This window comes from Cherax quadricarinatus, chromosome 51 (assembly GCF_038502225.1).
Source record: "Cherax quadricarinatus isolate ZL_2023a chromosome 51, ASM3850222v1, whole genome shotgun sequence".
NCBI lineage: Eukaryota > Metazoa > Arthropoda > Malacostraca > Decapoda > Parastacidae > Cherax > Cherax quadricarinatus.
In genome coordinates this window covers 4,241,251-4,256,745 of record NC_091342.1, presented here as the reverse complement: position 1 = coordinate 4,256,745, position 15,495 = coordinate 4,241,251, and the positions used below count along the sequence as shown (strand labels likewise).

General features: G+C 43.9%; 1 protein-coding gene across 1 annotated transcript in view; it reads left to right on the top strand.

Annotated features, from left to right (window-relative positions):
• Nucleotides 1–200: 200 nt before the first annotated feature.
• LOC128705527 (retinal homeobox protein Rx2-like) overlaps nucleotides 201–15,495 on the top strand; it is a 138,579-nt gene continuing 123,284 nt past the window's right edge. The window contains exon 1 of the mRNA XM_070095680.1: nucleotides 201–1,294. Coding sequence (XP_069951781.1) covers nucleotides 739–1,294 — 556 coding nt within the window. The 5' untranslated portion in view covers nucleotides 201–738. The remainder of the gene's footprint in view (nucleotides 1,295–15,495) is intronic.

The window sequence follows — 15,495 nt, the reverse complement described above, 5'->3', positions numbered from 1 at the left end:
GATTGGTCAAGAGGCGATGACGTCACGCCCTCCCGCGGCCAAGCCCCGCCTCCGTGCTCACCGAGAGAGTGGAGGGCCAATCAGCGCGCGGGGATGGCTTGGCGAGGGGAGGGGTTATGGGCCCGGGTGGGCGGGGCCTTGGCCAGGAGAGCACAGTCAGCCACAACAACAACAACATTGTACTCCTACAACACTGCTCCCTCAGACTTGTTCCACCATTTGGCGGTGGTATGAGTCGCGGGTGTTGTCGTTTCTCGCTGTGATGGCTTCCTCGGTCAGTGGCGTCTGACGGACTTCCAGTTCGACTCTCAGTTTGCGACTGAGAGGCTTCCAGTTCGACTCTCAGATACTATCAATAGCGCCATGGCTTGCACGATCAGTAGCGACTAAGGGACTCACAGTTCGACTCTCAGTGGGTACTGAGGGATTTCCAGTTCAGTTCTCAGTGGTGACTGAGAGACTTCCAGTTCTACTCACAGTTTGCGACTGTGAGGCTTCCAGTTCGACTCTCAGATACTGTCAGTAGCGCCATGGCTTGCACGGCCATTAGCGACTAAGGGACTCACAGTTCGACTCTCAGTTTGCGGCTGAGAAACTTCCAGTTCGACTCTCAGTGGGGACTGAGAGACTTACAGTTCTACTCTGAGATACTGTCAGTAGCAGCTAGCTCTGGGGAGGGGGGGCAGGGGTGAGTGTGAGTGAGGGTGAGTGTGTTACTGAGGGTGAAGTGTGTGGACCATGGCCCTGAGCACAGCAGAGCTGGCCGAGATCACAACTCTGCCTCTGGTTCCCGCCCACGCCCTCGACGCCCACAGGAGACTCTCCTTCGAGACTAAGAGCCACAGGGACTTCGAGAACTCTTTCGAGAAGTTCAGCTTCCAGGAGACCGGAGGCCAGGAGAGCAAGTATTCCCTGGAGACCTCCAAGACCCCGCCAGACCTGGCACAAGACCTCAAGCGTTGTGATACCTCCAGGTACGAGGGCGGCGGCGGCGGGGGAGGCTCGTTGACGGGCGGTGGCGGGGCGGCGGCCGCCCTCAGCGCATCTCACACTATCGACGCCATCCTGGGACTGAGGACCCCGCTGAAGGGGGCGTCGTCCCCGCCTCCGGTACCCCAGCACCTACACGGCCTCAATAACAACACCTCTACCAACAACATGAACGTGGCGGCTACCTCGCCTACCAACAGCGGCGGTGGAGGCGGCGGCGGCGGCGGCAGTAGCGGCAGCAGCGGCGGCTGTAGGGAAGATGGCGGCGCCGACACTGATGACTCAATCACCGCCGCTCCTTCAGGTTTGTCCAGACTCTCACTCTCTCTCTCTCCTTTCTCTCTCTCCTGTCTCCCTCACTGTCTCTATCTCTCTCTCTCTCTCTCTCTCTCTCTCTCTCTCTCTCTCTCTCTCTCTCCTGTCTCTCTCCTGTCTCTCTCACTCTCTCTCTCTCCTGTCTCACTGTCTTTCTCTCTCTCTCTCTCTCTCTCTCTCTCTCTCTCTCTCTCTCTCTCTCTCTCTCTCTCTCTCTCTCTCTCTCTCTCTCTCTCTCTCTCTCTCTCTCTCTCTCTCTCTCAGTAACTTTGCTCATAATCACTCACTGTCACATGTTGTAAGCATGTCATGTTCAGCCTTACATCATCATATTCACATCATGTTCATCTACTTCATATCATGCTCGTATATCTCTCATCATGTTCATCATCACATATTTTTCTTCCTCTCATGTTCAGCTTCCTCATCACATTCATCTACATGTTTAACTACCTCATGTTCATCTACCTTACATCATATTCCTTTCCTACGTTCAGCTTCTTTGTGTCATATTCACACTCATGTCATGTTCACCTTCCTCACGTCATGTTCATCTTTCTCACATCATGTTCACCTTCATGTCATTTTCATTCACCCTACATCATGTTCATCTGGCTCGCATCAAAGTTCCCCTTCACGCCTTCATCTTCACGTCATGCTCATTTCACATGTTCATCTTCATGTCATTTTCATTTTCCACACCTCTTTATCTGCCTAGCATGTTCCCTTTCTCACGTCATGAGCATTTTCCTCCTATTCATTTGCATGTCATGTTCGTCTTCTCGTCATGTTCGTCTTCTTCATATCATGTTTATCCTCACAGGTTCATCTTCGTCACTTTACTTTCACATTCTCGTCATGTTCATCTTCCTCACATGTTCATCATGTCGTATTCGTACTCCTTTTGTTCTTATGAAGGTGAACATGTGAGGCACATGTTCATCTTTCTCATGTTCTTATACCTCACATCATGTTTACATTCATACGTTCATCTTCACGTCATGTTCATCTTCCTCATATTCTTGTACCTCACATCATGTTCAACTTCACATCATATTCACCTTCACGTCATGTTCACCTTAACGTCATGTTCACCTTAACGTCATGTTCACCTTAACGTCATGTTCACCTTAACGTCATGTTCACCTTAACGTCATGTTCACCTTAACGTCATGTTCACCTTAACGTCATGTTCATCTTAACGTCATGTTCACCTTAACGTCATGTTCACCTTAACGTCATGTTCACATTAATGTCATGTTCAACTTAACGTCATGTTCACCTTAACGTCATGTTCACCTTAACGTCATGTTCACCTTAACGCCATGTTCATCTTAACGTCATGTTCACATTAACGTCATGTTCAACTTAACGTCATGTTCACCTTAACGTCATGTTCACCTTAACGTCATGTTCACATTAACGTCATGTTCATCTTAACGTCATGTTCACCTTAACGTCATGTTCACATTAACGTCATGTTCACATTAACGTCATGTTCACATTAACGTCATGTTCACCTTAACGTCATGTTCATCTTAACGTCATGTTCACATTAACGTCATGTTCACATTAACGTCATGTTCACATTAACGTCATGTTCACATTAACGTCATGTTCATCTTAACGTCATGTTCACATTAACGTCATGTTCACATTAACGTCATGTTCATCTTAACGTCATGTTCACATTAACGTCATGTTCACATTAACGTCATGTTCACATTAACGTCATGTTCATCTTAACGTCATGTTCACATTAACGTCATGTTCACATTAACGTCATGTTCATCTTAACGTCATGTTCACATTAACGTCATGTTCACATTAACGTCATGTTCATCTTAACGTCATGTTCACATTAACGTCATGTTCACATTAACGTCATGTTCATCTTAACGTCATGTTCACATTAACGTCATGTTCACATTAACGTCATGTTCACATTAACGTCATGTTCATCTTAACGTCATGTTCACATTAACGTCATGTTCATCTTAACGTCATGCTCACATTAACGTCATGTTCATCTTAACGTCATGTTCACCTTAACGTCATGTTCACATTAACGTCATGTTTACATTAACGTCATGTTCATCTTAACGTCATGTTCACATTAACGTCATGTTCACATTAACGTCATGTTCACATTAACGTCATGTTCACATTAACGTCATGTTCATCTTAACGTCATGTTCACATTAACGTCATGTTCACATTAACGTCATGTTCATCTTAACGTCATGTTCACATTAACGTCATGTTCATCTTAACGTCATGTTCACATTAACGTCATGTTCACATTACCGTCATGTTCACATTAACGTCATGTTCACATTAACGTCATGTTCACATTAACGTCATGTTCACCTTAACGTCATCTTCATTTTCATTTTCCGGGGATGCGCCTTGATACTGTTGAAGGGATCTTGATCCAAGGAACTTAATCTGCCTCTCCTTCCTTGGATCAACACATGATAATATCAACACATAATAACAATAACATTAATAATAATAATAATAATAATAATAATAATAATAATAATAATAATAATAATAATAATAATAATAATAATAATAATAATAAATTAATAACAATTAATAATATTAATAAATTAATTATAATAATTACTATTATTATTACTACTACTACTACTACTAATAATAATAATAATAACAATAATAATAATAATAACAATAATAATAATAATAACAATAATAATAATAATAACAATAATAATAATAATAATAATAATAATAATAATAATAACAATAATAATAATAATAATAATAATAATAATAATAATAATAATAATAATAATAATAATTAGAAGAAGAAGAAACAATAGTAGTAATAATTTTAACAAAAATAATGAAATTATGATAATGATAATATTAATGTAATTTATTATTATTATCATTATTGCTATATTAAAATCATTATTATTTATACTTTTAATATATAATTATTATAAATATTAGCAGGTAAAATTATTTACATTTATCTAAAAAGTATAATAATAATAATAATAATAATAATAATAATAATAATAATAATAATAATAATAATAATAATAATAAAATATTATTATTATTATTATTATTATTATTATTATTATTATTATTATTATTATTATTACAATTATTTATATTTTATTATTATTTTGTTTTATTATTATTATTATTATTATTATTATTATTATTATTATTATTATCATCATTATTATAGTGAATATTATCTATGTATCTGGTGTTGTCTATTTCATCTGTCCGGTGTTGTTAACTGAGGTGTTCGAGATGTAGCGGTCGAAACGTGTGGAGAACCAGACCTAACTTTACTACGTTTCGGAGCACACTGGTTTACTGACTTGATGCTGATAGAACCTTGCTATCAGAACCTCACTCTACCATCAGAACCTTCTCACTCTGCCATCAGAACCTTCTCACTCTGCCATCAGAACCTTCTCACTCTGCCATCAGAACCTTCTCACTCTACCATCAGAACCTTCTCACTCTGCCATCAGAACCTTCTCACTCTGCCATCAGAACCTTCTTAATCTGCCATCAGAACCTTCTCACTCTGCCATCAGAACCTTCCTACTTTGCCATCAGAACCTTCTTATTCTGCCATCAGAACCTTCTTACTCTTCCATCAGAACCTTCCTACTCTGCCATCAGAACCTTCTTACTCGTCCATCAGAACCTTCTCACTCTGCCATCAGAACCTTCTCACTCTGCCATCAGAACCTTCTTAATCTGCCATCAGAACCTTCTCACCCTGCCATCAGAACCTTCCTACTTTGCCAACAGAACCTTTTTATTCTGCCATCAGAACCTTCCTACTCTGCCATCAGAACCTTCTTACTCTTCCATCAGAACCTTCCTACTCTGCCATCAGAACCTTCCTACTCTGCCATCAGAACCTTCTTACTCTTCCATCAGAACCTTCTCACTCTGCCATCAGAACCTTCCTACTCTGCCATCAGAACCTTCTCACTCTGCCATCAGAACCTTCCTACTTTGCCATCAGAACCTTCTTATTCTGCCATCAGAACCTTCTTACTCTGCCATCAGAACCTTCTTACTCTGCCATCAGAACCTTCTTACTCTTCCATCAGAACCTTCTCACTCTGCCATCAGAACCTTCCTACTCTGCCATCAGAACCTTCTTATTCTGCCATCAGAACCTTCTTACTCTGCCATCAGAACCTTCTTACTCTGCCATCAGAACCTTCCTACTCTGCCATCAGAACCTTCCAACTCTGCCATCAGAACTTTCTTAATCTGCCATCAGAACCTTCCTACTCTGCCATCAGAACCTTCTTATTCTGCCATCAGAACCTTCTTACTCTGCCATCAGATCCTTCCTACTCTGCCATCAGAACCTTCTTACTCTTCCATCAGAACGTTCTCACTCTGCCATCAGAACCTTCCTACTCTGCCATCGGAACCTTCTTATTCTGCCATCAGAACCTTTCTACTCTGCCATCGGAACCTTCTTATTCTGCCATCAGAACCTTCTTACTCTGCCATCAGAACCTTCTTACTCTTCCAACAGAACTTTCTTACTCTGCCATCAGAACCTTCTTAATCTGCCATCAGAACCTTCTTACTCTACCATCAGAACCTTCTTACTCTGCCATCAGAACCTTCTTACTCTACCTTCAGAACCTTCCTACTCTGCCATCAGAACCTTCTCACTCTGCCATCAGAACCTTCCTACTTTGCCATCAGAACCTTCTTATTCTGCCATCAGAACCTTCCTACTCTGCCATCAGAACCTTCTTACTCTTCCATCAGAACCTTCCTACTCTGCCATCAGAACCTTCCTACTCTGCCATCAGAACCTTCTTACTCTTCCATCAGAACCTTCCTACTCTGCCATCAGAACCTTCTCACTCTGCCATCAGAACCTTCCTACTCTGCCATCAGAAACTTCCTACTCTGCCATCAGAACCTTCTTACTCTTCCATCAGAACCTTCCTACTCTGCCATCAGAACCTTCTTACTCTGCCATCAGAACCCTCCTATTCTGCCATCAGAACTTTCCTACACTGCCATCAGAACCTTCCTATTCTGCCATCAGAACTTTCTCACTCTGCCATCAGAACTTTCCTACTCTGCCATCAGAACCTTCTCACTCTGCCATCAAAACTTTCCTACTCTGCCATCAGAACCTTCTCACTCTGCCATCAGAACCTTCCTACTCTGCCATCAGAACCTTCTTACTCTTCCATCAGAACCTTCTCACTCTGCCATCAGAACCTTCTTACTCTGCCATCAGAACCTTCCTACTCTGCCATCAGAACCTTCTTACTCTTCCATCAGAACCTTCTCACTCTGCCATCAGAACCTTCTTACTCTTCCATCAGAACCTTCCTACTCTGACATCAGAACCTTCTCACTCTGCCATCAGAACCTTCTTACTCTTCCATCAGAACCTTCTCACTCTGCCATCAGAACCTTCCTACTCTGCCATCAGAACCTTCCTACTCTGCCATCAGAACCTTCTTATTCTGCCATCAGAACCTTCTCAATCTGCCGTCAGAACCTTCTCACTCTGCCATCAGAACCTTCTCAATCTGCCATCAGAACCTTCTCACTCTGCCATCAGAACCTTCTCAATCTGCCATCAGAACCTTCTCAATCTTCCACAAGAACCTTCTCACTAGGCCACAAGAACCTTCTCAATCTGCCATCAGAACATTCTCAATCTGCCACAAGAACCTTCTCAATCTTCCACAAGAACCTTCTCACTCGGCCACAAGAACCTTCTCAATCTGCCACAAGAACCTTCTTAATCTGCCATCAGAATCTTCTCAATCTGCCACAAGAACCTTCTCACTCGGCCACAAGAACCTTCTCAATCGGCCACAAGAACATTCTCAATCTGCCATCAGAACCTTCTCAATCTGCCACAAGAACCTTCTCACTCGGCCACAAGAACCTTCTCAATCTGCCACAAGAACCTTCTCAATCTGCCACAAGAACCTTCTCAATCTGCCACAAGAACCTTCTCACTCTGCCACAAGAACCTTCTCAATCTGCCACAAGAACCTTCTCAATCTGCCACAAGAACCTTCTCAATCTGCCACAAGAACCTTCTCACTCTGCCACAAGAACCTTCTCACTCTGCCACAAGAACCTTCTCAATCTGCCACAAGAACCTTCTCAATCTTCCACAAGAACCTTCTCACTCGGCCACAAGAACCTTCTCAATCTGTCATCAGAACCTTCTCAATCTCCCATCAGAACCTTCTCAATCTGCCACAAGAACCTTCTCACTCTGCCACAAGAACCTTCTCACTCTGCCACAAGAACCTTCTCACTCTGCCACAAGAACCTTCTCAATCTGCCACAAGAACCTTCTCAATCTTCCACAAGAACCTTCTCACTCGGCCACAAGAACCTTCTCATTCTGCCATCAGAACCTTCTCAATCTGCCATCAGAACCTTTTCACTCTGCCATCAGAACCTTCTCAATCTGCCACAAGAACATTCTCACTCTGCCACAAGAACCTTCTCACTCTGCCACAAGAACCTTCTCACTCTGCCACAAGAACCTTCTCACTCTGCCACAAGAACCTTCTCACTCTGCCACAAGAAGCTTCTCAATCTGCCATCAGAACCTTCTCAATCTGCCATCAGAACCTTCTCAATCTGCCACAAGAACCTTCTCACTTCTCACTCTCCCACAAGAACCTTCTCACTCTGCCACAAGAACCTTCTCACTCTGCCACAAGAACCTTCTCAATCTGCCATCAGAACCTTCTCAATCTGCCATCAGAACCTTCTCAATCTGCCACAAGAACCTTCTCACTCTGCCACAAGAACCTTCTCACTCTGCCACAAGAACCTTCTCACTCTGCCACAAGAACCTTCTCAATCTGCCATCAGAACCTTCTCAATCTGCCATCAGAACCTTCTCAATCTGCCACAAGAACCTTCTAACTCTGCCACAAGAACCTTCTGACTCTGCCACAAGAACCTTCTCAATCTGCCATCAGAACCTTCTCACTCTGCCACAAGAACCTTCTCAATCTGCCATCAGAACCTTCTCAATCTGCCACAAGAACCTTCTCACTCTGCCACAAGAACCTTCTCAATCTGCCATCAGAACCTTCTCAATCTGCCATCAGAACCTTCTCAATCTGCCATCAGAACCTTCTCAATCTGCCACAAGAACCTTCTCACTCTGCCACAAAAACCTTCTCAATCTGCCATCAGAACCTTCTCAATCTGCCATCAGAGCCTTCTCAATCTGTCACAAGAACCTTCTCACTCTGCCACAAGAACCTTCTCACTCTGCCACAAGAACCTTCTCAATCTGCCACAAGAACCTTCTCAATCTGCCACAAGAACCTTCTCACTCTGCCACAAGAACTTTCTCACTCTGCCATCAAGAACCTTCTTCTTCTCACTCTGCCACAAGAACCTTCTTACTCTGCCATCAAGAACCTTCTACTCTGCCACAAGAACCTTCCATCACAAGAACCTTCTCAATCTGCCATCAAGAACTCAATCTGCCACAAGAACCTTCTACTCTGCCACAAGAACTCAATCTGCCTCAAGAACCTTCTCAATCTACTCAATCTGCCATCAGAACCTTCTTACTCTGCCATCAGGAACTTCCTACTCTGCCATCAGGACCTTCTCAATCTGCCTCAAGAACCTTCTCACTCTGCCATCAGAACCTTCTCAATCTGCCATCAGAACCTTCTCACTCTGCCATCAGAACCTTCTCAATCTGCCATCAGAACCTTCTCAATCTTCCACAAGAACCTTCTCACTAGGCCACAAGAACCTTCTCAATCTGCCATCAGAACCTTCTCAATCTGCCACAAGAACCTTCTCAGTCTTCCACAAGAACCTTCTCACTCGGCCACAAGAACCTTCTCAATCTGCCACAAGAACCTTCTCAATCTGCCATCAGAACCTTCTCAATCTGCCACAAGAACCTTCTCACTCTGCCACAAGAACCTTCTCACTCTGCCACAAGAACCTTCTCACTCTGCCACAAGAACCTTCTCACTCTGCCACAAGAACCTTCTCAATCTGCCACAAGAACCTTCTCAATCTGCCACAAGAACCTTCTCACTCTGCCATAAGAACCTTCTCAATCTGCCACAAGAACCTTCTCACTCGGCCACAAGAACCTTCTCAATCTGCCATCAGAACCTTCTCACTCTGCCACAAGAACCTTCTCACTCTGCCACAAGAACCTTTATGGGTAATCTCAAGTGATTTACATCCCTCAGTCACATACAGATATAGGTGAGGAACTTTAAAACAAGAAAGTCAGTAGAAAAATCAGCCGTAACAACGTCACGGGGAGACTATATTTTAGGGTAAATATGCGTTAGTGTTGACGCAGTCTCTGACGCATCAGCGAGAACGCATCAAGAATGAGACAGGTTGTGCCGCCAGTGGCTTCTTCAGTCCAGTAGAGAGCAGAACGGTGAAAAATGAGGGGGTGAAGGAGATAATCAGTCCCTCAGCCTAGACTGAAGATATCAGTCTTAAGAGTGATGTCATCAGTCTCTCAGCCTGGACTGAAGACATCAGTCTTAAGAGTGATGTCATCAGTCCCTCAACCTGGACTGAAGACACCAATCTTAAGATTGATGTCATCAGTCTCTCAGCCTGGACTGAAGACATCAGTCTTAAGAGTGATGTCATCAGTCCCTCAACCTAGACTGAAGACATCAGTCTTAAGAGTGATGTCATCAGTCTCTCGGGCTGGACTGAAGACATCAGTCTTTAGAGTGATGTCATCAGTCCCTCAGCCTGGACTGAAGACATCAGTCTTAAGAGTGATGTCATCAGTCCCTCAACCTGGACTGAAGACATCAGTCTTAAGAGTGATGTCATCAGTCTCTCGGGCTGGACTGAAGACATCAGTCTTAAGAGTGATGTCATCAGTCCCTCAGCCTGGACTGAAGACATCAGTCTTAAGAGTGATGTCATCAGTCCAACAATCTGAAGATTGATGGACTGATCACATCCACTCCAGGTTGAGGGACTGACTGCCTCATCTTTCCTCGTTCTTCCCTGTATTGGACTGAGGAAGCCACTGGCGGGCGAAAGGTTTCCTTAATAAAATTTCCAAAAACGTCCCACAAGTGTCTCATAAGTGTCTCATTCTTCAAGTTGTCGGGTTTCGAAACCATGACGTCACAGAGTGAGGGGAAACGTGAGTAAATAGAAATGATTACCAAAAGGAACAAGAATTCACATAATCGTGACCTGAAGCTTGTGACGACGTTTCTCCCCAGCCTGGACCATTTGCAAGTTACAGTGAGACTTGCAAATGAGCATAATGGTCACCTGAGCACAATGGTGACGTAAGCACAATGGTGACGTAAGCACAATGGTGACCTGAGCACAATGGTGACCCGAGCACAATAGTGACCTGAACACAATGGTGACCTGGGCACACAGGTGACCTAAGCACAATGGTGACTTAAGCACAATGGTGACCTGAGCACAATGGTGACCTGAGCACAATGGTGACTTAAGCACAATGGTGACCTAAGCACAATGGTGATCTGAGCACAATGGTGACCTGAGCAAAATGGTGATCTGAGCACAATAGTGACCTGAGCACAATGGTGACCTGAGCGCAATGGTGACCTGAGCACAATGGTAACTTAAGTACAATGGTGAACTGAGCACAATGGTGACCAGAGCATAATGGTGAACTGAGCACAATGGTGACCTAACATTAATACCATGACCGTATATCCCCCCACCCCCATCAATTATCAAATACAACAACCATGTATTTTTGTGTGTTTAGACTCGCAAATTGATGACCATAAATGTGGCAGTCAATGTCATTGATGACTGTGTGGTACACAGGAGTAGCCACGATCATCTAATGAGGTGGAGTGACGCCAGATCAACAAGAAACAATCCACACAGTCTGGATTGTCTCGCAGACAATCCAGACGCTTCAAGAGTGCGCTTTAGCGCTTCAAGAGTGCGCTTTAGCGCTTCAAGAGTGCGCTTTAGCGCTTCAAGAGTGCGCTTTAGCGCTTCAAGAGTGCGCTTTAGCGCTTCAAGAGTCCGCTTTAGCGCTTCAAGAGTGCGCTTTAGCGCTTCAAGAGTGCACTTTAGCGCTTCAAGAGTGCGCTTTAGCGCTTCAAGAGTGCGCTTTAGCGCTTCAAGAGTGCGCTTTAGCGTTTCAAGAGTGAGTTTTAGCGCTTCAAGAGTGAGTTTTAGCGTTTCAAGAGTGAGTTTTAGCGCTTCAAGAGTGAGTTTTAGCGCTTCAAGAGTGAGTTTTAGCGCTTCAAGAGTGAGTTTTAGCGTTTCAAGAGTGCGCTTTAGCGCTTCAAGAGTGCGCTTTAGCGCTTCAAGAGTGCGCTTTAGCGCTTCAAGAGTCCGCTTTAGCGCTTCAAGAGTGCGCTTTAGCGCTTCAAGAGTGAGTTTTAGCGCTTCAAGAGTGAGTTTTAGCGCTTCAAGAGTGAGTTTTAGCGCTTCAAGAGTGCGCTTTAGCGCTTCAAGAGTGCGCTTTAGCGCTTCAAGAGTGCGCTTTAGCGCTTCAAGAGTCCGCTTTAGCGCTTCAAGAGTGCGCTTTAGCGCTTCAAGAGTGCGCTTTAGCGCTTCAAGAGTGCGCTTTAGCGCTTCAAGAGTGCGCTTTAGCGCTTCAAGAGTGCGCTTTAGCGCTTCAAGAGTGCGCTTTAGCGCTTCAAGAGTGCGCTTTAGCGCTTCAAGAGTGCGCTTTAGCGTTTCAAGAGTGAGTTTTAGCGTTTCAAGAGTGAGTTTTAGCGCTTCAAGAGTGAGTTTTAGCGCTTCAAGAGTGTTTTAGCGCTTCAAGAGTGAGTTTTAGCGTTTCAAGAGTGAGTTTTAGCGCTTCAAGAGTGAGTTTTAGCGCTTCAAGAGTGTTTTAGCGCTTCAAGAGTGAGTTTTAGCGTTTCAAGAGTGAGTTTTAGCGCTTCAAGAGTGAGTTTTAGCGCTTCAAGAGTTTTAGCGCTTCAAGAGTTTTAGCGCTTCAAGAGTTTTAGCGCTTCAAGAGTTTTAGCGCTTCAAGAGTGAGTTTTAGCGCTTCAAGAGTGAGTTTTAGCGCTTCAAGAGTGAGCTTTAGCGCTTCAAGAGTTCCAACGCTTCGAAAATCCTAACTAACGTGATAGTGGACTTGCCAGACACGGCTCTCAGGTGAACCACTCTTCAAGACAAGGTGAACCACTCTTCAAGACAAGGTGAACCACTCTTCAAGACAAGTGAACCACTCTTCAAGACAAGGTGAACCACTCTTCAAGACAAGGTGAACCACTCTTCAAGACAAGGTGAACCACTCTTCAAGACAAGGTGAACCACTCTTCAAGACAAGGTGAACCACTCTTCAAGACAAGATGAACCACTCTTCAAGACAAGGTGAACCACTCTTCAAGACAAGATGAACCACTCTTCAAGACAAGATGAACCACTCTTCAAGACAAGATGAACCACTCTTCAAGACAAGGTGAACCACTCTTCAAGACAAGGTGAACCACTCTTCAAGACAAGATGAACCACTCTTCAAGACAAGGTGAACCACTCTTCAAGACAAGGTGAACCACTCTTCAAGACAAGATGAACCACTCTTCAAGACAAGGTGAACCACTCTTCAAGACAAGGTGAACCACTCTTCAAGACAAGATGAACCACTCTTCAAGACAAGATGAACCACTCTTCAAGACAAGGTGAACCACTCTTCAAGACAAGATGAACCACTCTTCAAGACAAGGTGAACCACTCTTCAAGACAAGGTGAACCACTCTTCAAGACAAGATGAACCACTCTTCAAGACAAGTGAACCACTCTTCAAGACAAGGTGAACCACTCTTCAAGACAAGTGAACCACTCTTCAAGACAAGATGAACCACTCTTCAAGACAAGATGAACCACTCTTCAAGACAAGATGAACCACTCTTCAAGACAAGATGAACCACTCTTCAAGACAAGGTGAACCACTCTTCAAGACAAGGTGAACCACTCTTCAAGACAAGTGAACCACTCTTCAAGACAAGGTGAACCACTCTTCAAGACAAGTGAACCACTCTTCAAGACAAGGTGAACCACTCTTCAAGACAAGTGAACCACTCTTCAAGACAAGTGAACCACTCTTCAAGACAAGGTGACCCACTCTTCAAGACAAGTGAACCACTCTTCAAGACAAGTGAACCACTCTTCAAGACAAGGTGAACCACTCTTCAAGACAAGTGAACCACTCTTCAAGACAAGGTGAACCACTCTTCAAGACAAGGTGAACCACTCTTCAAGACAAGATGAACCACTCTTCAAGACAAGGTGAACCACTCTTCAAGACAAGATGAACCACTCTTCAAGACAAGATGAACCACTTTTCAAGACAAGGTGAACCACTCTTCAAGACAAGGTGAACCACTCTTCAAGACAAGTGAACCACTCTTCAAGACAAGGTGAACCACTCTTCAAGACAAGTGAACCACTCTTCAAGACAAGATGAACCACTCTTCAAGACAAGTGAACCACTCTTCAAGACAAGTGAACCACTCTTCAAGACAAGGTGACCCACTCTTCAAGACAAGTGAACCACTCTTCAAGACAAGTGAACCACTCTTCAAGACAAGGTGAACCACTCTTCAAGACAAGTGAACCACTCTTCAAGACAAGTGAACCACTCTTCAAGACAAGGTGAACCACTCTTCAAGACAAGGTGAACCACTCTTCAAGACAAGGTGAACCACTCTTCAAGACAAGGTGAACCACTCTTCAAGACAAGGTGAACCACTCTTCAAGACAAGGTGAACCACTCTTCAAGACAAGATGAACCACTCTTCAAGACAAGATGAACCACTCTTCAAGACAAGTGAACCACTCTTCAAGACAAGTGAACCACTCTTCAAGACAAGTGAACCACTCTTCAAGACAAGTGAACCACTCTTCAAGACAAGATGAAACACTCTTCAAGACAAGATGAACCACTCTTCAAGACAAGTGAACCACTCTTCAAGACAAGTGAACCACTCTTCAAGACAAGATGAACCACTCTTCAAGACAAGTGAACCACTCTTCAAGACAAGTGAACCACTCTTCAAGACAAGTGAACCACTCTTCAAGACAAGTGAACCACTCTTCAAGACAAGTGAACCACTCTTCAAGACAAGATGAACCACTCTTCAAGATAGGTGAACCACTCTTCAAGACAAGTGAACCACTCTTCAAGACAAGATGAACCACTCTTCAAGATAGGTGAACCACTCTTCAAGACAAGTGAACCACTCTTCAAGACAAGTGAACCACTCTTCAAGACAAGTGAACCACTCTTCAAGACAAGTGAACCACTCTTCAAGACAAGTGAACCACTCTTCAAGACAAGTGAACCACTCTTCAAGACAAGTGAACCACTCTTCAAGACAAGATGACAAGGTGAACCACTCTTCAAGACACTCTTCAAGACAAGGTGAACCACTCTTCAAGACAGGTGAACCACTCTTCAAGACAAGTGAACCACTCTTCAAGACAAGTGAACCACTCTTCAAGACAAGATGAACCACTCTTCAAGACAAGATGAACCACTCTTCAAGATAGGTGAACCACCCTTCAGGTGAACCACCTTTCAGGTGAACCACTCCAGTATTTACCCACATTTTCCCCTCACTTTGTATCGGAGTAAACAAAGGTCACTGGCGACTGGAAATCTAATAAAAATAATCTTTAGCGACGCTTCACAAAGGTCTGAGACAATCTCTTAAGTATTCACAGCTGAAAGAAGTCAAAGTGTTGCGTCAAGGACGTTAATGTTACGTACACGCACAGCAACACTATCATCAAGTACGAAAATGTGTTGCCTAGGAGAGTGTATGTGCGGGGAAGATGAGTGAAGGTGCTTCGTGAGTATGAATGGTAAAGTGAGTTTAGAAGGCAAGAATACAATCAGTGGTGAGTTATGTCGTGTGTTTACGACTGTAACCATAATATTGTTTTTGATAATTGCTGCTATAATATGATTTAATGTGTTTTTATTAACACATCAGCCGTCTCCCACCAAGGCGGGGTGGCCCACCAAGGCGGGGTGGCCCACCAAGGCGGGGTGGCCCTCCAAGGCGGGGTGGCCCACCAAGGAAGGGTGGCCAGAAATAGAAAATTTTTCACCATCATTCACTCCATCACTGTCTTGCCAGAGACATACTTACATTACAGTTATAAAACTGCAACATTAACACC